Source organism: Sarcophilus harrisii, chromosome 5, assembly GCF_902635505.1.
Source record: "Sarcophilus harrisii chromosome 5, mSarHar1.11, whole genome shotgun sequence".
NCBI classification, from domain to species: Eukaryota; Metazoa; Chordata; class Mammalia; order Dasyuromorphia; family Dasyuridae; genus Sarcophilus; species Sarcophilus harrisii.
The window spans coordinates 83,398,300-83,423,190 of NC_045430.1; the positions used below are offsets into that span (position 1 = coordinate 83,398,300).

General features: G+C 47.2%; 1 protein-coding gene across 1 annotated transcript in view; it reads right to left on the reverse strand.

The window, feature by feature from the left end:
- LRP1 (LDL receptor related protein 1) overlaps nucleotides 1-24,891 on the reverse strand; it is a 107,574-nt gene that overhangs the window by 73,377 nt on the left and 9,306 nt on the right. Inside the window, exons 3-11 of the mRNA XM_031941122.1 lie at nucleotides 22,951-23,088; nucleotides 20,924-21,043; nucleotides 16,190-16,318; nucleotides 15,467-15,730; nucleotides 4,087-4,249; nucleotides 3,695-3,917; nucleotides 2,327-2,516; nucleotides 1,536-1,679; nucleotides 388-624 (exon numbers count right to left, since the gene is read on the reverse strand). Coding sequence (XP_031796982.1) covers nucleotides 388-624; nucleotides 1,536-1,679; nucleotides 2,327-2,516; nucleotides 3,695-3,917; nucleotides 4,087-4,249; nucleotides 15,467-15,730; nucleotides 16,190-16,318; nucleotides 20,924-21,043; nucleotides 22,951-23,088 — 1,608 coding nt within the window. The remainder of the gene's footprint in view (nucleotides 1-387; nucleotides 625-1,535; nucleotides 1,680-2,326; nucleotides 2,517-3,694; nucleotides 3,918-4,086; nucleotides 4,250-15,466; nucleotides 15,731-16,189; nucleotides 16,319-20,923; nucleotides 21,044-22,950; nucleotides 23,089-24,891) is intronic.

The following is a 24,891-nucleotide window of genomic DNA, read 5'->3' on the forward strand; positions in this document are numbered from 1 at the left end:
CTAATGTGAGTGATCCCCAGGAACAATTAGGCCGAGGCTGTAAAGCCTAAGAGCTCAGAGCCACCTCTCTGGTGAGCCAAGGAGAAAGAGGTCTGGGATGCTCCCAGGGGATTATAGGACTCGTGTTCTATATGGATGAGCATCCATTGCCCTAGCTCTACGCTTCTCACTAAGGAAGGTTGTCTTTTCCCCAACCTCTCTACCATCAACCCCAACCCCCAGACAAAATTTCATTTTTTTCTCTTTCCCCCAAATCTCCAAGTTTTTTATTGTCCAGTCAGAGGATGGGTCTGGTGCTGAAAAATCTCTAAGAAAAAACCCAAAACACTCCAGGGTTCTTATTCCTCTACATGTGCTGCCTGTGCTTCTCCCTTTAGAGACCCTTACCATCCTTGAGAATGGTCTCCCGCTCAGTGCCATCAATCTTCTGACGGCCGATGAGGTAACTGGTGGTGTCGGCAAAGTAGATGAAGCCCGTCTCCGCGTGGAAATCCAGCGCTCGGGGGTTCATGAGGTTTTCTATGGGGATCATGTGCTCATCAGGGACCTTGGCCCCCATGTCCATGCCTCGGATGATACCTGGCCGGCCCTTTCCGTATACCAGGAACAGCTCGTGCTCTGGTTCTGCAGAGAAAGGGAGAATAAGTAATAAGACATCCTCAGTCACCATCCTGCATCAGGAATGGCAGCCTGAGCATGGGACCTGTGGAGATGAAAGAGAAAAAAGGGGTTGTGGATCCTAGAATGCCCTGAGGAGGAGGGATGGGAGGAAAAGAGTATGAGGTTATAAGGCAACACATGTGTCCCTCACTTGGGTACCCTGAACCAGTATCTTGTACTTTTTCTTTTCTTCCTCCTCCTTCTTCCCACCAAGGTCCTACCATTCTCAGGATACAAGACAGAGACAGAGAAAAGGGGAGAGAGGTGGGGGGGGGGGGGAGAGACAGAAAGAGAGAGAGAGACAGACAGAAAGAGAGAGACAGAGACAGAGAGTGAGAAAGATTTACTTATCACTGACCTTAGGGAAAGGAAGGAGTTAAAATGGGTGGTGGGGAGTGGTATGGGACACAGCATATATGGAGAAAATGGGCAGAAGAAGTGGCCACAGTTCAAATGTACAAAAATCTCTGATCTCAAGTGAACAGGTGACAAGCCAACCCAACCTTTCTTCTCTCTTCTTACTGGGCAGCTGGGCCAGAGCAGCAGGCACCCAGAACAGATGGGCAGAGTCCAGATCTCGACGCCTACACAAACACACTGCAAACCCAGACCTGGGGCAGACAGGCAAAGCCTGCCTCATGGCCTTCCTTTCAGCCCTGCCTTTCCCCCGTCCTGCTGCTCTCTTTCAGCATCTCATTTCTATTGCAATTTTGCTCCACGTTGTCTTCTTTTCCAAAAATACCCCTCCCCTCCCACTGAGCCATCCCTTGTAACAAAGATATTTTAAAAGAGGGGGGAAAAGGTTGGTTCATCAAGGCCGTCCCAAAGGTCACGGGTATGTGCATGGCGGGGGGGAGGGGGGTGCCGTCACTCACTTTTGCAGGATTTCCCATCACTGCCCAGACTGAAGCCTGAACGACAGCGGCAGGTCCGGGCTTTGTGACTGTTGGCCAGAAGGCAGATATCTGAGCAGCCTCCTGGTTTCCCGTACTGGTCATTCTCACAGGCGTGACTCCTCACTGAGGGGGGAAGAAGAAAAAAAGTCAGGGGGACATAGCCCACCATCCATGGCCCTGCCCCCAGCCTGGAAAAAGTTAGTCCTCAGCAAACCTCTGTTCTTAGCTAGTCCCTCATTGCCCCCTAAGGGAATGAGAAGCCCCGAGTCTCCCTTATTTAACCTTGAGTTGGTGCTTTCTGGGGACAGAGAAGGAATGGCTCTGCCCAGGGAGCTGCTTTGGGCCCTAGTGCAGTCACTTGCTGGCTGGTAACCTCAGAAAGAGATGCTTCCCTTTTAATTTTGTTTTGTTTTTTTCAGAAGCAATTGGAGTTTAAGTGACTTGCCTAGGGTCATAGTGTCTAAGGCTGCATTTGAATGAAGGAAGATCTTCCTGACTCCAGAGCTGGTGTTCTTATCCTTTGTATCATCCAGCTCCTCTGACATTTAACTTATTAAAAATTTTAATCTTTTTTTAGCCTCAGATTTCCTCCTCTACAAAATGGGTTCAGCGTTACTTGCATTGTCTATTCCATGTGTAAGGAAAGTGATACGTAAACTCCAGGTATCATAGATGTAAGTCGTCATTACTGTTATTATCGATAAGTGGGTGGTGGACCAGTGATTCCAGAAAACAATAGGTGTTTGCAGAGTTGAAGGTCTCTCTCTTACCTCGGGGTTGGCGCCGTTGGTGATAAATATGGAGGGCTCCCCCCTTGTCCACCCGAGTGACCACCTGGTATTCTGTGCTGTTGAATCGGTTCACTCGGATGACACTAGTTTTCTGCTGTGAGTTAGCATTGTCTGAATTGGTGGCGTAGAGATAGTTCTCAAACACGGTCAGGCCGTACAGGTGCTCGATCTGGTGGAGAACCACAAGAAGGGAAGAGACTGATGTGAATGCAAGGAATGCGGATATCGAATACTTATCCTTTCCCCCGCCCCTTCCCACCTTCCACCCAGCTAGAGCCCAGATACCCCAAATACCATTCACTAATCCCAGGACCTTGTGAAATCCATGTGACCTCTCTGTATTTCAATTTCCTCAGTTGTAAAATATTGTCTCCCTTGTTCCACAGGATTACTGTGAAGATCGAATGAGGCGAGAAAGGGATAGGGATGGGCACTGGACCTGTGGTTTTACTGGTATAGGGAACTTCCAGGTGAAATTCTCTCTGCCAGTGCAGGTCCATATTTCCTCCATATTTACCTTTTTCCTGTATTTATTTTCTTAGCCATCCAGGGCCAGAGTCATACAGCCAGTATATATTAGAGGGAGAATTTGAAACCAGTTCTTCCTACCTTTAATGTTCTATCCACTATGTCATATTGCTTTAAATATGCAGCAATATTATTATCAGAGGGAGGCTAAACCCAGGTTCTCTCATACTGCCCTCTGGTTCAAAGATTCTTAACCTAGGGCTTATAAATTTGTTGTTTAATTGCATTTTAAAAAAATTATAGTTTGTTATTTTGCATATTTTATTATAGCAATATACATATTGCTATTTTAGTATATATTATATATTTTATTAATTTAAAATGTGCAACCAATATAAATTAATGGTAAAATAAATAATATAGTATATAATAAAATATACAAAATATATTTTAATTTATACTTTAACATGCTGATTTCAGTTTAACTGGTTTCATTTTTGATCCTATGCGTTTTATTTATGAATTTAGAAACATGATTCTGAGAAAAGGCCCATTGGCTTCACCAGACTGCCAGAGATATCTAGGACTCACAAAAAATTAAGAATCTCTATCCTAGCTTCTTTACTCTAACAATTCTCTCCTTTTCAGGACACCTGGAGATGGTGATTCCTGCTCCTCGACCAGGACAGGAGATGAGGATTGCTCCTTGCTTCCCACCAGTGTGCTGTGGGATGGCAGGCCTCCCCTTCCCAATTACAGGTACAGGCATCCAGCCAGAATGCTCCAGGCTAGTGATCTCCCTTTTCCTGAGGAGCACGGCCTGGGATAATTCTGAGCTGAGAAAAGATTTAGAGATCCCCTCCATTTGCCCATTCTCACCAGGATGCCTTGGATGATGGTCTGCCGACCCTTGCCCTCATAATCCACCACTTCGATGTAGTCCAGGTAGGCGTCAGCCCAGTACACCAGCCGGCTGACCAGGTCCAGAGTGATACCGTGAGGAAACACGATTTTACTATCCACCAGCTTGGTTCGGTTCTGCCCGTCCATGTCACAGCGCTCCACCTTGGGGATCTGGCCATAGTCCGTGAAGAACACCTTCCTGTGGGCGAGGGATTCGGGGCACAGAGGGGGTTACCTGCTAGGTTTAGTAAGCCCCCGCCCAACCCTGACTCTCTGGCTCCCTTGCCAGGCTAGAGAAAGGCAGAGTAAAGGGAGGCTGGGTTTCTCCCTCCTGGCATCCCTTGGGCCCACTCAGCGACCCGTCTTACCCCATGGCAGGGTCAAGAGCAATGCCCTTCGGGTTGTAGAGTTCTACATCCAGCAGAGTCACACAGGTGTCCCCATTCCGGTTACACACAAAAATTCTGTCGTCGATGTCATCCACAAAGTAGAAGTTGCCTGTCAGCCAGTCAATGGCCATCTGCTCCACATCTGGGTGCACGAGAACAGTTTTGATGAGAAGGAGCCCACCCTGAGCAACGTAACCCCCCCTGTTTCCCTGCAAGAACCTTTCCCCTGGAGGACACTCTCCAGGTCCAGGGGAGTCCTCTCAGTCTGGTTCCTAACCAGACTTTCATGCCCCAACTGCTCTCACCTCTCCCATTAAGTTTTCCTTGACCATACGAATCTAAAGTGTTCTTTCTCCCTCTCCCATCCTACTGATCCTCTCATTATCACCTATACTTTTTCATGCTCTGAGTTATCTTCCTATGTCAGTCTTATTTCCACAAAAGATATTGGAAAACTGGCTTTTATACCCCATTCGAAAGTGAAGGAATTTATATCGTGTCTAGGCGATTAAGAAAGTAATAAAAATTATTAATAACAATAACCAGAATTTATGGACTCCTTCAGGGTTGGCAAAGTGCTTTGCATGTTACCTCATTTGACTCTCACAACAATCCTCTGAGGTATTATGCCCATTTTACAGATAAGGAAATTGAGGTTGACAGAAGGTAAATGGTTTGCTTAGGTTCACAAAACTATGAAGTGATGGGGGCAAGTGTTGAACTCAGATCTTTCTGTATTCCAGTATTCCGTCCCCTAGCTGCTCAACCAATGTTGGTTGACTGGCAAGTAGCTTATCCCACTATCTCTATGTTTCCATTTCCAATTCCTTTCTACAATTTTATTTCTTCCTGTGGGTCTGAGATAAGTCAGGGGCATTTGGAGCTGCTGGGTAGTTATAGATCAACAGGTAACTATCCAAGAAGGATGGGCACTTGGGGGAGAGACCCGAGACATGAGACCCAGACATGGGACCCAGTATAGGCTCCGATACTGCAATTGAAGGAAATACATGCTTCTAGAAGAGGTAAGAGAAGACAGAGATTGGGATAAAGGTCTTCATAAAAAAGGGAACTCTGTCAAAAAATGGAAGGTGAAAAAAAGTTTAAGAGTGATTGCTTCAGCAAAAAGGCTTGACTCAGCTATCTAAGTTCACACACGAAAGAGTGTGACGCAAGTTTCTATTGGCCAGTTCTCTTTTCTGAGCATTCCTTTATATTTATTTCCCAAGCCCATCTGAAGAAATCTTTGGGTCATTAAAAAGTCTGTGAGCCTAGTCCCAAAGACCATTTTCACATCTTCTTCTATTCATATGGGGCAATTCTCCTTGATATTTAACTATCTCCCCTTAGCCAGAACAGTTGCCCAGAGGAATGGCTAAACACATGTGATACGTGTGCGTAATGGAATATTACTCATTATATTAAGAAATGATGATAATGAAGAATTCAGAGAAGTCTGAAAAGACATATGAAATGATATGGAATGAGGCAACAAAATCTAGAAGACAACATATCCAATGACTATAAGAGTGCAAGTGAAAAAACCAAAAAAGGGGGGGGGGATTATCATCAATAAACTTATCCCCACAGAAGACATTAAAAAATTCAGTTTTCTCCTTCTGTAGAGGCTGAGACTTTGGGCATGGAACATTGGATTGCAAAGACTGTCAGACTTTGTGGTTAGGTTGGTTACTTTTGCTGATCTATTTTTTTCCTTCTATTTCTTTTTTATTTTTCAGCTTCAAAAATGGCTCAGAGAAGAGGGGGAGGGATATCAACAGACATTTTAAAAAATAGACCCTAATCCCACTTATTTAGGGAATCTGCCCTATATCTCTAAATCTAGTTACAAGGAGTTAATCATTTTTTATTTTTTTTCTCTCCCTCTCCTGTTCCCCAGAGGGGTTGCCTGCCCAAAGGAACTTGGGGGTGTGGACCAGAAAGGACAAGAGCATGGTTCCCTAGGAATTTGGCTGAGCTGACACTGACTCACAGTCACAGGACTTGAGCTAGTAGAGGAAGGAGGAGTGTGTGGAAGTGGGGAGGGGGAGGTACAGAAACAGCTGGAAATGGCGCTAAAGAGAAAGCAAACTCCAGGCCAGACCTAAATTAATCCTTCTGAGAGAGCCCCTCCTCCTCTACCCAAGAAAAAATACATGGGACCAGAGAAAGACAAAGTCTCTAAAATGAGCAAATGAAAGGAGTCTACCCAAGGAGTTTTTAACTTTTTTGTGAGTGTTGTTTCCTGGACCACTTCGGCAGTTTGAGAAAACCTATGAACCCCTTCTCAGAATTATGTTTTTAAGTGCATAAAATAAAATACATAAAATTTCAAAGAAACCCAATTATATTGAAATAAAGTTATCTATTTATCTATTAAATTCAAGTTCACAGTTCCTAGGATAAGAATTCCTAATCACCCAGTTCTCCCTAAATTCTAACTATTTAGATATTGCCCCTCTTTTCCAAGAGTACCTGTATCCCAATCTGCCTTTTAGGTTAGTAATATCCTTGATCCAACTTGATGAATGTTGGGAGGTCAGACTTTTCCAAGAGAAATGAAGAATCTGAGGGGTTCAGGTAAATTATACTATATTCCCCCCAAAAAAAAGAATGTTAAAAGGGAAGACTTAAAGGAGAAAATATGTCCCTGAAACCCATGGGGAATATGGACATGCATTCTTATCCCTTCCCTTTGGGATGAATTGGGAGGGGAATATGGATGCTGGGTGGGCATTATCTATTAATAATGGACGCTTTTGTATATTTTGTATAAAGATAGGCCCCAGAATGTGGTCACATTAGGGAGCAGTGCCATCTGATTGTCCTTTTCCCCAAAACCTAATAGTATCTCTCTATGTGTACATATGTCATTTTAAGGTTTATGAGGCACTTTGCATATGTTTTCTCATCTTACCCATACAACAGTCCTGGAGGAAATTGCTATTCTTATTGCATTTTACAGAGGAGAAAATTGAGGCTAAATCTAAACGACTTGCTCAGGATCACCACAGTATGTGACTGAGGGTCAAACGTGGGGCTTCCCGAGTCCCAGTTCAGCACCATTCATGCCTCCCACTCTTCTCCAGCAGACTTGGGGCAGAAATGGTTGGAGTTGGGGTCTCTGCTCCCAGAGTCCTTTTCAGAATTGGTGCAATTAAAGCTGCAGATTTGTCTGCAAAGCCCTTGGTTATCAACAACCACCCTGATCATTTCTCCTTCTAAAGGCTACATTCCTTGGGTCCATCAGAGGAGGCTGAGGAACACAGGAAGGGGAATTCCCACGGATTTCCCTTCTGACTAAATTTGGCTCTCTGCAGCGGCAGCATGCGTGTGCATGTATGTGCATATACATGCCTGGGAGGCGCGTGTGTGTGATTGCAGGGCCATGGCCTGTGGCCCAGAAGCCCCGAGTACCCCCAAGCCCAGAGATGCTCCTTCCTTTCCCACCAGGGCCCTCATCCCTCCACACTGATTTCAGGAAGGAATGCCCCTTTGAGACATGCGTCTCCCGGCTTCTGCCAGATCCTGAAGGACTAGAGTTAAAGAGCATGGAAATTGTGAGGGGCAGAGCAGTCTTTAAGGAAGGCTCCCGATAATATGGGGGAGGGAGTTTGGTGACTGAGGGGTAAGAGGCCACAGGGGAGTGATGATGTAAGGGACTTTCAGTTCCAGGCCTCAAAATAAGCTTGGTTTTTGTGCTTGCCATTTCTGGGTACCACCCTTCCCTCCCTCTTCATCAGGGGACCATCCAACACCCCCCTCCAGATTGCCATAGTTTCTTCAACTTCCCTAAATGAGTGTTTCTTTCCAAAAAGCGCCCATTCCTCTCCTTGACAAGACAGATGCCTCCCCCACAGATCAGAGCTGGGGTTCAGCTCTAGGAGCTGGATGTCACCCCCAAAAGAAGGCTCCTTCCCGGGCAGAGAACTAATTCCGTGTAGGAAAGCTCTCTCCCCCAAAGGAACAGGAGGAATTTCACCTTCTCAGGCACCAGTTTCCTTATTTGTAGAGTCACTGGTGACTCTATGATCGTATCAGGGGGGCACAAATCTCTGCCACAGCCACAATGGCCCCGATCCCCACCTTGGTCTGGCCGCTGTTTTCTGCTTCTCCGATTCTAGGATCCCCTTTCACTTCAGCCCGGAGGGTCAGGGTCAGGGACCAGGGAAACAGAAAGAGATCCCTCAGGCAGGCCTAAAACAAGCTAGGAGGTTGTTTTTATTTCATCCTGAAAGGTAAGCGTTGGATGAAGGAAGCCGGGGGATTGTATGGAGAGCTCCTCTGAGCACAATCTAAGGGATTTTGTGGGATTATGGTTTGCTTACAGGCCCAGGGATGGGGCTGGCCGGGTCTTAGGGGGGGTGATGGAGGGGGAAGGGTGGGCAGAGACGTCCTTAGCTCTCCTCACACAAAGCCTCTCACCCAGACACAGTTCCTTTGCCACTCACTTCCCCTCAGCTCACTTCTCCTTCCCCGCTGGTCTTTCTATAGCAGACTTGCCTTGGGTCTGGTACCTTCCCCTTCCTGGCAGACCTGGTGAATATCTCATCTCCCTGTACTTCTCCAGGGTCAGACAGCCTGCCCTCGTCTGCTGAATCCTGCCTGGGCTTCCTTTCCTATTCTGCCTTCTAATCGAACCCTCTTTGCTCCAGTCTGAGAGTGGGGGGAGGGGGCAGGGCAGAAAGAGGCAACTTCAAGGAGACAGCAGGGAGTCCAGGGCCAGGAGCTGGAGCCGAGCCAGGGAGACAGGGCCAGCCCTGCCTGGGCCAGAGGGAGAAAGCAAGCGCAGGAGTTCCTAAGTTATTGTAGGAAACTCGGAGTCAACAAGCAAAGTTAAAGCAAAACATTGACTCCAGGAAACGGAGACGGAGGCCCAGGGAGCAGGGCACCCCCAACACACTCGCTGAGGCTCCCTGGGAGCTCCTGGGACAGCTAGAATGAGGCCAGAGCCCATGGGGTGGGCGTGGGGGTGGGGGTCCGGCCAGAAGTAGCTCAAGGGAGAGCCACTCACCGTCTGCTGGGGGAGCAGAGGGGCACTGGGGTAGGGCCCGGCAACTTCTCTGGCTAGTCCCTTCCCTCCCAAACCCTTGTCCTGTTTCCTATAGTGATTTTAAAATATGGAGAGAGAGAGAGAAAGAGAGAGAGAGAGAGAGAGAGAGAAACACAGAGAAATATAGAGAGAGACAGAAAGAAAGACCAAGACAGAGAGACAGAGGCAGAGAGAAAAAGAAAGAGACAGAGAGAGACAGAGAGACAGAGAGAAAAACAGAGACAGAGACAGAGACACCAAGACAGAGAGAGACAAAGAGGAAAACACAGAGAGAGAGACAGAGACAGAGAGACAGAGAAAGAAAAACAAAGAGAGAGATAGAGACAGAGAGAGACAGAGACAGAGACACAGAGACAGACAGGAAAATACAGAGAGAGAGAGAGACACACACAGAGACAGAGAAAGAAAGACAAAGAGAGAGACGGAGAGACAGAGACAGAGAGAGAGGAAAAGAGTTAAGGGGCCCACCAGCTGGACCTGGGGACCCATTTCACAATCCAGCAGACTTTGTCTTGCAGGGGATATGGGGAGGGGCTTCTTCCCCTCCTCCCCCCCAAACCCCGCTAGGCCAGGCCACCAGCAGGGGGCCTCATTCCCCACCGCATACATGGCTGGGTCCAGTACTATCCCCAAACTGCAAATTGCCAAGTCATTTTAGCTAATCCCTGCCCCTTTCCAGGACTCTGGCTCCAGCCCCAGGGACTTGCCACACACACAAAAGGACCATGGAGATGCTAAGTACCAGCCCCACCTCCCCCTCTCCTTTCCAAGTCCAGGCTCAGACTCCCAGTGTCCACCCTCACTCCCTCCTGCTGCAGTATAAGCTCATTTTCTGGCCACAGGAAAGATTAAGCCTAGAGGAGATGCAAGGCAAAGCAGCTTTGACCGGGAAATTCAGGGACAAATGGGGGAGGAAGGCCTGAGCTTTGATTTATCATCGTGTTGCCAACCGTTCCCTCCCCCTTAGCAAATGGTCCTCCTCAGCAGGCCGGTAGAGAGTCAGCTTCTGCAAGTGCTGGGGGAGGATCGCGGATCACGGTCCTGGATCCCGCAAACCAAGGCCAGAGGCTCCTTGGGGGTGGAGGCCCTGGCAGGGACGCTTCTCCACAAGGCCTTGAGTGCTGTCATGTGTGGGACGTGGGGCTGGCCCTGGGATCTGAATCTCATCTCAAATACCTTTCAACCGGGAAACTTAAAGCAAGTCATTTTTAGCTTTTCTGGGCCTCAGTTTTCCTTATCCATAAAATGGGGAGGGTTAGATAATCTTCTCCCAAAAGTACATAGACTATTTCGTCATTGCATCCCCAGTGTTTTTCATGCTTTAAAAATATTTATGAATTTTAAAATGAAAGACTGGGTATCTGAGATTGAAATACCGATCACACATGCAGTTCTGCAGGGGATGGTTGGAGACGGTGATTTCCAGCTCTTGCGACCCCTGCTTTCATTGTTCTACAAAGTCTGTCTTTCCTAGTCAAAATCTGCAATTTGAGACCCCCCAGCACAGACAGAAGGAGGTATTTTTCATGTCAGGGATTCAAAAGTTGAAACAAAAAAAAATCAAACTTCCTGAAAGAGCCAATAAGGGAGATAAATGTACCAACATGGGTTGGGGGAATAGATTTTCAGTTCTCCTCTGAAAGAGACATAGACCTTAGAGTGAAGGGGTTGAGTGGCAAAAATAGAAGAAAGAGGAAGAAATGTTACAATTTCTCTGAAACTTGAGAAGAAAAACCTACCTTCTCTTTACAGGCATCCCCCCATCTTCTGTCCCCCAATCCCTCCCCCCAACACACACCAAGCCCTCTCTCCTGCGGCCCTGCTTCAGCCTGTCAAGAGCTCTGGAGAGCAGGGGCCGATTTTTGACTCAGGTGACATGAGTGTTTGCACGGACCCCATCAATAGACGCACTCCCTGCCCCCAAGGGAACCCAGGCAGTAGGGAAAACATTAACTCCTTGTCTCTGGGCCATTTTTAACTTTCCCTCCACAGTGTTTCCATCAGGACCACCGAGGCAGAGAATCAGTGGCAGGCTCCCCTCTCCATCTCCTTATTTATAGAAAGGAGGTCAGGACAGGGGAAGTAGTTACAGAGCTAGCAAATCCCCAGACTCCCGCTCTCGGGATTAACATGTAAAATCTCAGACAGACTCTAAAGTATTGCCTCCCTCTGGCAGGAAGATGCAAGCCCCATCACTACACAAACGTCCCCAGAGAACCAGGAGCTGCTACCCACCCAACCCCTCCGGTTGTTGCAAAGGGAGGATAGTTAGTGGGGCTTGTGCTCCTTGTCATTCCCCTCCCAAGGACAGGATTGTGCTTCCTGGCCCCGTCACAAAAAGAGGAAGAATTTCTTGAGAAGGAGGATGAATTGAGGGGGAGAGGGTTTGGTGACACAGGGGCCATAACGAGCCTGTACAGTAAGAAGCAAACAGCCGTTTTGGGGGTCGCACTGGGGTGTGTGTTTAGGTGACGGGGCAGGTGACTGGGGTATCAGGAGAGTGCCCTCTCTGAGCAGAGCTGGGGAAGACTTCTGTAATCCAGTCTGACTGCCCCCATATACCCCAATCTCTGAAACCTCTGTGTTCCTCCACTTTCCTGGACTCTGCACCCAAATGGGGCCCTAATAAATAAGGAGTAGGCAGGATCTGTTTGCCAAATGAGGTGGGGCTGGTTAAGACTATTTCCTGTTTCTCAGGAGGCAGGGAAAAGGAGCACAGGACCCAGCCAGGGTAACCTCCCCCTTCTCAAGGGGGTACCCACCCTTCCCCGAGGGCTGGGGAGGGAACTTCGAGAGCTGAGTTTGTCCAGACCCGCCTCAATGAGGCCCAAGGAATTGGGGTGGGAGGTTGGGGGGGGGGGGAGAATGAACGTCTTGGGGATTGATTAAATCCCCCAGTGATACCATTTGGAAGATGATAGCTTTTACTGCTTCCCAAATCCAAGGTATACATGAAGATTCACACCTTAGAGTTATTTACTCCTCGGGATCAATGATTGCTTTTGGAGGGTTATCCCTCACATCAATGGGTCCCCAAAATGAGCAGGGCCTTCTGGGGCTAATATACAAATGGAGCCTTGGGGAAGGGCCTGGGTCCTAGAGATAGCAGAATCATCTTCTCAAGAGCATTCCTTTTAGCTTCTATTCTGTTTGGGGCTGTTCCTGAGCTAATGAATTCAAGATGCATATTTTCAGATACTTCTCCCTCCATAAAGGTCATCCTATCCATCTCCTTGCTTTTTGGTATCAGTTAACCAAGATGGAGGTCTCTTCAAGGAAGCAGATGGCAAAGCCATCCTCATCTAAGGAAGTTTTCTCTCAGGCCTCACTCTCACCCTCTCCCTTGAAATCCATGCTCCCTTCCTTTTTTTTTTTCTTCTCAGCAGGAATAAGGAATTTAATCTCTGAAAGATTTAGGGGGACTTTTCCCTCTCTAACACATGAACAAAACTCCCAAAGTCATTGTCTTATACCTGGGGCAAGGTCAAGGTGATGCACCCCAGCTCAGTTGGTACTCAAGGCCTGATTTCTGTTTTAAGATGTTAGATTTTTTAAAAATGTAAGTCCAAAATTGCTTCAAGGAAGGGCTTGTGTCAAGCACTGACCCCTCTTTTTTATGCTCCTCCTTAGATAAACCCTGTTCTCTCAAAATTGTACAAACCAGCTAGCCCTGCTCAAGCCAACTCAGCCCAGCATCCTCTCCTCCACACAACATATGAGAAAGGGAAGAGTCCTAAAGGAAGGGCCTCATAAAACACTAATGCAAAAGGACTCATCATTTTCCCCTCCTTAGTTCCTTACAGCAATATCTCTATCCCACAGAGACACCATAATATCAAACCCACACCATTCTGGTGGGAAGCCCTAAACTCAACCCATCTCTCCTCTCCACTTATGAATCCAAGGGGCCTTGCAGATGGAAATATCAGCCTATTCCTCTCCCTGACCTTGTGTCCCTAGCCTGATGTAGTGGGCAAAGATTCCTGATGACCTAACTTCAAACCCTGGTTTCTTCAGCTGCACAAAGTAAGATGGAGGCTCTTAACTTTTTCGGTGTCATTGGCCCCTTTGAAACTGGTGAAACTTTTTTTCTGGAATGTTTTTACATGCATAAAATAAACTAGATGGGATTATAAAAGAAACCAATTCAAGTGAAATATGGCTATCTTAAAAAAAAATCATGGACCACTAGATATTCTCTAAAGCTCCTTCTAGTTCTAATCACTAAGATCCTGGTATTATCCAAGAAAGATGTCTCTGCTCAATCCCCTGGGTTTCAGTGATCATAAGGAAGCCCTCTCTGATGTCTAAGAGCCCCCTTTACCTTCCTCAAGTCTTTTAACATTTATTTCTTGTCATTTTCACTGGTTTAGGGATTGCCTCATGAGTACCTGCTCTTCAACTGGTATTCCTAGAGTGGTACTCAGGGCACTGAAGTATGCCAGGATTTGAATCTAAGCTTCTTTGAACTGAAGGTCAGCTCTGTATTCCTCAACTCACTTGGGAGGGTTGGGATATATTCTCAGACCCATCTTCTAGAGATGCTTTCTGAGGTTCCCTCTCAGCTTCTTTGTGCACTTTCCCCTGCTCTACAACCCCTTACTACAGTGAGCTAAGAGGCATCTTGTACATCCTAGAGCACCCTGAGCATGCACAAAGTCATCATCCCAACCAATCCTCTGTCTCCATCCAGGACAGATAAAATGTGAACCGTCCTGTCCAAATTCCCCACTCTGAATCAGGCAGCTATAATTCAAACCATAATTCCCTATCCATATCAGACAAAAGTCATTTCCTTCAGTCACCTTGCCTCAAGAGCAAAAAGAAGCCATTTCCTCCATCCTATTGTCTATATACCACACAGAAATTAGCTTGTACTATCCATACTGACACAGCAGGCAGGAGTCACTCTTTCCAGTCCTATGCTTTCACATCAAACATAAGTGCATCCTCCACTGTCTTCATATTAGACAGGAATCATCCCATCCATCCTCCATTGTCCCATACCAGATAGGAGTCATCCCATCCATCCTCCCTTATCTCCATACTAGACAAGAGTCATCCCATCCATCCTCCACTGCCCCATACCAAATAAGAACCATCCCATCTATCCTCCCTTCTAGACAAGAGTCATCCCATTCATCCTCTACTGTTCCATACTAGACAAGTCATTCCATCCATCCTCCATTGTTCCATATTAGACAAGTCATCCCATCCATCCTCCACTGTTTCATACTAGACAAGTCATCCCATCCATCCTCCACTATTCCATACTAGACAAGAGTTATCCCATCCATCCTCCACTGTCCCATACAAACAAGAGTCATCCCATCCATCCTCCACTGTCCCATACTAGACAAGAGTCATCCCATTCATCCTCCACTGTCCCATACAGACAAGAGTCATCCCATCCATCCTCCACTATTCCATACTAGACAAGAGTTATCCCATCCATCTTCCACTGTCCCATATAAACAAGAGTCATCCCATCCATCCTCCACTGTCCCATACTAGACAAGAGTCATCCCATTCATCCTCCACTGTCCCATACAGACAAGAGTCATCCCATCCATCTTCCACTGTTTCATACTAGACAAGTCATCCCATCCATCCTCCACTATTCCATACTAGACAAGAGTTATCCCATCCATCCTCCACTGTCCCATACAAACAAGAGTCATCCCATCCATCCTCCACTGTCCCATACTAGACAAGAGTCATCCCATTCATCCTCCACTGTCCCATACAGACAAGAGTCATCCCATCCATCCTCCACTATTCCATACTAGACAAGAGTCATCCCATTCATCCTCCACTGTCCCATACAGACAAGAGTCATCCCATTCATCCTCCACTGTTCCATACAGACAAGAGTCATCCTATTCATCCTCCACTATTCCATACTAGACAAGAGTCATCCCATCCATCCTCCACTGTCCCATACAGACAAGACTCATCCCACCCATCCTCCCTTGCCTCCATACTAGACAGGAATCACCGACCTCCATAACAAACATGAATCATATCCCTTCTCCTTTGTCTTTGTGAAAGACAAGTTCTCTTATCCAGCCTCCTTCCAACAAACCACTATTCATGCTCTTGTCTCATGACCAGATGGGAACCATCCCATCCAGTCCCCTGCTTCCATATCAAACTTGAATTATCCCGTCGGCCCTCCAGTTTCCATGCTTGGCCAGGAGTCACCACGGCTGTTGTCTCAGCGACCCCTGGGGCACCCACCCTCTGAACACCTCCCTGGCCCTGGACTGCTGCTGAGAGGCAAGGTGAGTTACTGTGGGGACTCACGGTGCAGGCTGAGGGAGATATTGATGGAATACTCCTCCACGAAGCCCTTGAGACCGGGCATCCGGGCACACTTCAGCAGGGTCTGGGCGGCGTTGTCCCCCACGTGCACCCAGCACACGGTCTCATTGGCGTAACTGAAGTCCATGGCTGTGGTCTGGCGGGTGCCTGTGGGGGTGATGGTGGGCACCGGCACCCCGCTCAGGTATGTGGCCAAGATGTTCTGGGAGTTGGCGATCAGCAGCACGGCAGGGCGGTCAACTGGCTCTGGAAGGGGAGGGAGAATAAAAGTCTAGGAAGGCCCTCGCCTGCTCTGAGCTAGGGAGGGTCAGGAAATACAAAATCAGCTTGGGGCAGAGGAAAAGAGAGACCCATCCACACTCTGGCAAAAGGGAAAGAAGTCAGAGGTATGGAGGAGGGAGGAGGAATATGTCTTCTCCTTCACATCTGTATACACTTGGACACTCTTTAAGAAGAATTCCCCTTTTCCATCTCTCTATCCCCCCCACTACCCCTTCAACTCCAAGCAAGAGAAGTAGGGTCAGGGAAAAGGATCCCCATGCCCCCAGCCCAACATAAAGAGTAGCTATGAGACGAGAAGGAAGGGAAAGAAGAAGAAGGCCCCTTCACTATCCCCACAGCATCTCCTGGGACACAAGACCAAGAAGAATGAAGCCGGACTGTGATGGGGCTAGGGTCCAGAGCGATCTTATTGCCCCAACGTACCATTCTTGGCCTTGCAGGAGCGGTTGTCAGGTTGTAACAGGTAACCCTCCACACAGCTACAGGTAAAGGCTCCGTCCGTGTTGGTGCACACCTGGCTGCACGTGCCATACACTGAACACTCATCAAAGTCTTGGGGAGAAAAAACAGTTAGACTCACCCGTCACTGACCTCCATCTGCCTCCCCCACACTCTAGTCCAGAAACCAAGAGACGCCCATGAATGGCATCCCTTTCCATCCTCTCCTCCATCAAGCTTCCTTAAACCCAATTCAAGCCCAAATTTTTAGCACTCTTCCAACAATTCAGTCCATTAAATATTCAGTAAGCTCTTACTTGGAGATGCAGAACACTGTAGGAGGCAAAGGGGAAATAGGAAGCTTATGTAAGGTGGGGTCTCTGACTTCACGGAGCTGTCAGCTGAGGAGGGGCTATGTAGCACATAACACAGATGCCCAAGTCCTTCTCTGTTGAGCACTTTCTCCTTAGGTATACCTTGTCTTTCTCTCAGTTTTCAGTGACACTGCTCTTTCTGGTTTCTTCTACCTGTCTGAATGTTCCTTCTCTAGCTTATCATCCCCATCACGTCTCCTAATGGTGACTGTAACTCCAAGTTCTGACCTGGCCCCCTTCTCTCTCTGTCCTCTCTCTCAGTGACCTCATCAGCACCCCAGAATCTCACCCCTTATTTCTGGGCAGCTGACTTCCCGCTTTATATATCTAGCCTGAGTTTTTCCTCTTTTGAACCTCAGTCCTTCATCGTCAGTTGCCTAGCGAACATTCTGGCTATCCTATAAGGCATCTCAAACATACCATTCCCAAAACAGAAATAATCATCTTTCCCCTACTATCCATCTAGAACCTTTATCCCTGTTAGTATTATTTTCCCAATTTTCCAGGTTCACAATTTTGAATGATCCTCATTCTCCTTCACCTCATCTTGTCAATTATACCTTTCCATCATCTCACATGGTCTTCTCTTCATAATTATTTTCTGTCTACTCACTTCACTTGATCACCACCTAAAGTCTGGACTCTTACAATGACTGCCAAACTCTAACTCAAGTTATCTCTCCTTTTCAAAGTGATATTCTCCCAATCCAGATCTTACCATTTACCTCCTCTGATCCATAAATTGGTTGCCTATTATTTCTGGATCAAAATTTATCTGGCCTTTAAAACCTTTTACAAACTGACTACAACTGTCCTTTTAGTCTTTATACATACATACATACATATATATATATATATATATATATATATACACACACACACATATTTGTATGTACATATATAAATATATTTGTATATATATACATATTTGTGTGTACATATATATGTATATTTGTATATATATGTGTGTGTGTGTATTACCTTGCACAAAAATATCTAGTCAAAATGATTTTTTTGTTCCTCAAATAGAAGAATACATCTCCCATCACACTGCCTTTGCAAAGGCAGACACTCATGCCCAAAAAGCACTCCCTTATTTCTGCCTTTTAAAATGCCTGATTTCCTTCAAAATTCAGCTTAGAAGTCACCAGCTCTATGAAGACTTTTCTGATGCTCCTAACTGCTGGTGCCTTGCCAAACAATTTATCTTGTACTTATTTTACATACAGAAATGTAATCCTATTTTACATAACCTCTCTCATCCAGACTTTGGATATTGGTACTGAATCTTTTCCAGGGAACAAAATCTTAGGGATAAAGTTCAACTGTCATGGCTTGAAGAGACTGTGTGGAGGGAGTATAAAGATAAATAGTCTTCTTTTCAAAGACCCCGAGTTAACTGGAATGGTGAATCTGAGGAGACATTTTGAGAGAATTAAATTTAAATCATTTGGTGGAGAAGACACCCTAAGAAAAGCCTTTAATTACTATTCTGAGGTATGTTGAGTTGTAGTTAATAGTAACAGGTTACTCTAGATATCCTCTTTCTCACAGCTAACTACATTGTTGAAATATTTAAGTGCAAAGTAATGAACTTTATCATTCGTTACATTATTAATAAATTGTATGGCTAATAACACTGCTGTTTACTAATTTAAGCCTAATTACAGTGGGGGATAGAGAGAGAGAGGAGACAAAAATAAATGGTTTCTCCAATTTATTTGTAAACTGAGGTGAGGATGATTTAATACATGAGAAAGATTGTGTATTTTTATTCCTTCATTTATATATATATATATGTGTGTGTGTGTGTGTGTGTGTGTGTGTGTGTAAACATACACATATATACATATACATACATATCAGCATGTACCCCTTCATTGCCTTAGAAGCTGGGCAGAGAAGGAACAAGGAATGAATCAGTACCATTTAGAGAGGGATGAGGGTTGTTGTAGTTGTCAAATAGATAGCACATTTATCCATTTCCCACACAGCTTATATACATGCTAAACCCTGCTATACTTATATGGGCATATGTTGTCTCCTTCTATTGAATATCAGTTCCTTCAGGACAGGGCCTATTTGATTTTTGGTTTTGTTTCCTCAGGCTCTATGAGAGTACCAGGCTCTGGATAAATGCTTGCTCTTGCCCGATTGATTTAAGTACGATATAAAATAAAACATGCATGATACATACATAAAATCTGACCATAACATTCTCTGTTGCCTGAAATATAATTCTTTGCCTGGCATTTAAGATCCTCCACAATCTGGTTTCATTATTTTCCATTATACCCCTTCAAATACTTTTTTTCTGTTCCAATCACACTGACTCCTAGCTTCTTTCTGCTCTTGGCCTTCATAACTCTGTAGAGTGGTATGTATTCTTTTCTCCTTCCCACCCACTGAACCTTTCCTTTCTTCAGAGCCAGTTCAGTTATCATCTTCTCTAAGATTTCCCAGATTTTATTTCCTTGCACTGACTCCCTTTACTTCCTGGATCTCTAGGATGTCTACTGGGCTCAATATATTCATGTTGCATTTTGTCTAGATTTTTCTTAGCCCTTATCACAACCTGGGGAGCAGTCTGAGTTTTCTGGTCCCCAGTTTCCTTAGTTATAAAAATGGAGACCTGGACTAGATGAGGGGTCAGAGGCCTACATCCAGCCGACTGCCTGTCCTTGTACAGCTGAGAAGTTAACAATATTTTCCCTATTTTGAAACACAATGAAACTTTATTTTAAATGTTTTTTTAAAAACCCAACTCGATCCATTCTTAGTTTATAAGTCCATCAGTTTCCCAATCCTGGCTTAGATGAGTTCTAAGGTCTCTTCCATGTTTCTAGGTGATCTAGCCTTGTACCACACTTGTTTATGCTACATCCACCCCAATGGGCTGTAAAGTCTTCGAAGGTGGTAGCCATGTCCCTTTTTTAGCTTCATGTCCCCATAGGCTAACATTTAATTAACCTTTGTTGAAATGGTTCCCATACCTGGGAGAAAATTTTGGGTGAGGTCTACGGTGTAGGAGGGAAGTCCTGACTGATTGGGAGTATTAAATAAGCCATTACATAATATTGAAAAAGCCTTGAAGGCATTTGAATTGCTTCAAGGAATGGGTAGGAATTCAATAAGCCTTAAGGCCCAGGAAAGTCTGAGGCACAGAATACAATACAGAAACAGGTGAGCGTGACTATCCAGAAGACAGTGGGTTCTCTTATTTGGTCAGAGCAGAACATGTGGTTGGATAAGGCTGGAAAGGAAGGGTGGTGGAGAATTGCGCAGGGCTTTCAATATCAAGCTGAGCCCAGACTTTCCTGGTTGTTCCCTGGATAGGGAGCCATTCAGCAGTCTGAAATGACCCAAACTGACCCTGCATAAGAAAAATGAGTCTGGCAGCTGGGTAAAGAAAGGTCTAGAACAGGGGCCGAGTGGGGGTCAGGGTGAGGGTCTGCATTAAGCAGGGAAGAGAGAAAACAATGGCTATGAGAGAAATTCCAGAGGCAGAACCAGCAGAGCAGGGCAGCTTACTGGGTGTGAGACAGATTAGTCAAGAGGAACAAAGTCAAAGGCCAACTCCAAGTTTTCCAACCAGGAGAAAGTGGACTGTCGCAAATGACCCTGCAGGCTATTTGTCACACAGAGATGTTTTTGAAGCACAAATTGCCTCCACTATACCCCTCAGTTACTCAGCTATAATAGACTGCCAAGGTCATTGAGAGGTTGAATATTTTGCTAGGGCTAATACAGACCCATCAGAGGCAGGACTAGAACTCAGACCCTCCCAAGCCAGCCCCCTACCCACTAGACCACTCGCTCTCTCAATTCTGTCCTGGAAAAGAGTTATTTGTGTCTCTGCCTTCTCTCGCTTCTAGTAAAATGAGGGTCTTGAGGGCAGACTGGCTCTGTATCAGCTGTTGTCAACCGGCTAGGATCCCACCAGTATTTTGCCTTAGAATGCTCATTTCTTAATTTTGTCGTGCTTTTTAAATTTTGATTCGATTGATGCTCTATGAAATGTACAAAAAGCATTTTCATTTCTGTCTTGGTATAGCCAGTGCCTCGCACCTGGAAGTGCCTAATAAATATTTGTTGATTACGGATCTATTGGTCCTTGCTGCCGGCAGTGTTTAGCATGTAGTAAGTGCTTAATAAATATTTATTGATTTGATTTCCCTCCACCTAACCTTCCTCTCCCTCCCTCTTTAGGTTCCTCCCCCACCTCCATCTTTTTCTCTCTCTCTCCTGTCTGCCTGTTTGTCTCTCCACCTTTGTCTGTCTGTCTGTCTGCTCTCTTGCACGCGTGCGCGCGCGCGCACACACACACACACACACACACACAAACCTTTGCAGCTTTTATTGTCACTCTGGAGCTGGAAGCTGCTGTTGCAATAACAGGAGGGCCCACTGAGGGTGGGGACACAGTGATGCTGGCAGCCTGCTCTGGAGCAGTTGGCCCGGAGCTCTGAGGAAGGGAAAGAGATAGATACACGGAGTCCCATTAACAGAGTCCTTTCCCACTAGGAAGTTTTCTGTTTCTTCCTCAGAGAAAGCAAAGGGACCAAATGGTGCTCCCTGCCCCGGACCGGCTGGGGCTGAGTGCTCGGGGCCCCGATACTGGGGTAAGGGAGTGGGCCTCCCCTCAGAGCTCCACCTCCTGTCCCCAAGCCTCTCCCCCAGCCTTCTGACAACCCAGCAATGCGCTAGGGGTGGTGGGCAGAAGGAGGCTGAGGAAACAGAACTTAGATTTCTCTGTGGACCTTTCCCCATTTCCCTCTTTTGCCGATGACCCACTTCCACTCAGAAGACAGAGTTAAATGAACTGAGAGGGGGAAGAAAATGAGTGTCGGGAAACACCTGTTCCCCCAGGCCTGAAACCCAATTAGTGGTCCTCCAGTAGGGCTGGGTGGCCCGGCAGACCCACCACAAAGACCCCTTTGTCTCTCTACCCACCAACCCGGCATCAGAGATTGAGAACTGCCTGATCTACTAAAAGGTTTAAAAGCTGTAAGCCTGGCAGAGGGAGCTGGGAGTTTGGGTAGGGAGACAATAGGGCTGCATCTACATTCCCCCCCCCTCCCCATGAAATGAGTTAAAATGCTTTATTCTTTGTACCTCAGTGCTGACTATTCCCCTTTTTTTGGGGGGGAAGCAAATGCCAGTGACTCCTGGGTTTTGGGGTACAGAGTCACAAGTCACAGGAACCTGTTAAGTCCAGAGTTCAAACTCCAGATATAGGGGATGTTGGGTTTTTGAAAGTAGGGGAAGGAAGAAACATTATAACTTCAAAGAAAGTGACCTTTAAGCTGCCCACTTTCGACCTCTGCCCCAGTGCCCCTGCAAACATCAATACAGATGAAAAAGGGGTGGGGGGTGAATGAGAGTTCAATTCCTGGACCCTCTGTGTTCCCCCATTCCTATCCCACAGGCCCCAGAGACAAGAGCCAAAACAAACAAGAAGGAGGAAGAAAAAAATCTTTTACAAATTCCTCTCCTCCCCACCCCCCATCTCCAAACACTGAACAGAATCCAGATGTGACTCCTCTCGAAGGCAGATGTTTTCTAACTACTTGGCGCACGTATACATGAAGAACCTTCCTCTTACCCTCCAATGGTAGTGAACGGAAATGGCTACTCAGTCCCCTTACCCCCTTTCCCCAGTCTCCTCTGGGCTTCCTCTCTGACTCCCCTCCTCCCTCAAGTGCTCTGTAGGCTGGCTCTTTCAGCCCCGGCCCCAGTCTTCCTCAGGATGGCTGCTCCGCTACCCCCTTCTCCCAACACCAGCCTTCAAGGCGGACGGCCCTTCGATCACAGCCCTTTATCCCCTCGCCACAGAATATACCTGACCCCTCATGTACCCCTGGCCCTAGATTCCTTCTTCAGCATGCCCTCCACTTTGACCCCTTCTAGGGTCAGGCCCAGGACTCTGGGAAGAGCACTGATTCTGAAAGGAGGAGGAGGATTAAGGGAGTGAGGAAGAAAAGAAAAAATTTACCTGAAACCCAGCCCTGAACTTTTCTTCCCAAGGTACAAGGTCCTCCCCTCTGACTCACCATAAACACCTGCACAAGACCTTGACCTCCATGGGCATATATTCTCCTTTCTCAGACTAAATGAGAATTCAACCTTCCTGCCTAAGGTAACGGCTGACATTTCCTCCTGGTTTCTCCCCCATTTGTTCCCCCACCACTGTCCTCCCCTCCCTACCCAAGGAGGAACCACATCCCAGGTGGAAGAAATGTAAGTTCCTCTGGCCCGAGAAGGAAAAGATCCCTCAATCCTGAATGGAAGAATTGGGCTAGAAGTCAGGGCCGAGCCCTTGTGCTTTCTCCCAATGCAGAGGTTTGAGGAGGAAGGAGCCCAAGGCCCTACCTCGGCAATGAGCCCCCTCGTCTGTGCCGTCAAAGCAGTCCTGCACCCCATTGCAGAGACGGGACATGGGCACGCAGAGCTCCGTGCCAGGGCAGTTGTGCTCGTTGGGCTGGCATCTCTGGACCTTGCTCTGTGGGCCTGGGGAAGGAGAAAGAGGAGGGGGAGAGGGATCAGTGGCCGGCTGGTCACTGAGGGCCAGCTGACCGTCCCCCGGCTGGGGCAGCTTCTTCCCCATTTGACAGAAGGCTGAGCTGAGGCCTTTGAAGTTCAAGACCAAGCCGGCTGTCCGGCAAGAGCTCTGACCTTCTTCCCTTTCAGGGTCTTGTCCCGAGTTATCCCCAGGCACAGATCCTCCTCACAAGTGCTGATTAGCACAAAGTCAAGAAGAAACCGGGCCTGAGGAAGCACAATGGCAAACTCTACTGCCTCGCACCCTGCCGGGTTCCAGGCCTGTGTTCCTGGCAGCCTAGGCGGTCTCATTGTTCTGAGCTGGGCTGGGGGAGGAGGAAGAGGAGGAGGACAAGGACTAGGGGAGAACGGACGAGGAGGGGGTCAAGTGGCCGGGGAGGCGGAGGCACATTCTGGTGGATGTGAGGCAGAAAATTCTGTCACGAGACTCCTCCACACACAGCTCATGGTTCTAGAAAAGGACCAGGGGAAAGATGGGGCCTGGACTGGGAGAAGACTCGGGGAAGGCAGCTACAGTGAGCTGACTTTCTGCCCACACTGTCTTTCCTTTCCCTTAGCGGCAGACCCAGGGATGAGAGGGGCTCACGTCCAAAAGCACTATCTCCGCAAGCCCGGAGCACCTGGACCAGGCTGGGAGGGGGCCAGGTCTTGCATCATATCCTTTGGCCGGTCCCCCCTCATTTCCAGGAAGCCCCTGTTCAGGCAAAACATGGGTGATGGGAAAGGTGTCTGTGTGTGTTGGCAGCCTCCTAGTTAAACCAAACAGAGATTGTGAAGGAGCAGCCTTTGTCCTCAACGGGACATGGGGCACCTGGGCTTAGGGAGCCAAAGAGTGCTCCATGACATGGGAGTCTCCTGCCCCTCGCCAAGGAACGGGGGAGAGGGGGCAGGGGGAAGAAATGTCTTTGGGCCCATACATCCTATCCCCACTCTGAGAGGGTGGCGTTTGTAGCTGTGACCTAGAGATCACCCTCCTGCCTGCTGTCCCTGATTCATGGGTAGGATGTGTGTGTGGGGGGCGGGGGGGCAGAGAGAGAGACAGAGACAGAGAGAAAAATACAGAGACAGAGACAGAGAGACAGACAGAGACAGAGAAAAATAAAGACAGAGACAGAGAGAGAGAGAGAGAGAGAGAGAGAGAGAGAGAGAGAGAGAAAGAGAGAGAGAGAGAGAAACAGAAAAAACTACAGAGACAGAGAGAGACAGAGAGACAGAAAAATACAGAGAGACAGAGAGAAAAACACAGAGACAGAGAGACATACAGACTGTGTGTGTGTGTGTGTGTGTGTGTGTGTGTGTGACACACAGAGAGAGATCAAAGAAAACTGGCAGCCCCTTAAAATTAAAATTACTCTGGGTAATTATTAGGAGGTTGCAGGCATGTCCAGGAACAGTCCAAGGATCCAGAGCTTGATAAGAGGAAATAAAACAAGGCCTGGGAGGGATACTCCTGGGGAGCGGGGGAAGAGCATGGGGGAGAGCGGGGGAAGAGCATGGGGGAGAGCGGGGGAAGAGCATGGGGGGGAGCTGGGCACGGTGTCCCCATCTGAGAAACATAGGAGGCATATGAGGCAGTGATGGCTTGTGACGTCATCTTGTAATGGTTTTCAATGTCATCACCCTAACAGCGAGCGTTTAAATCGCTCCTTAAGGTTTGCAAAGAGCTTAACAAATATCATGGCAGTGGGTCCTCCCCTCAGCGTGGGAGTGGGGATTATCCCTCCCCCCTCAGAGAGGGGTACTTGCCCAGAC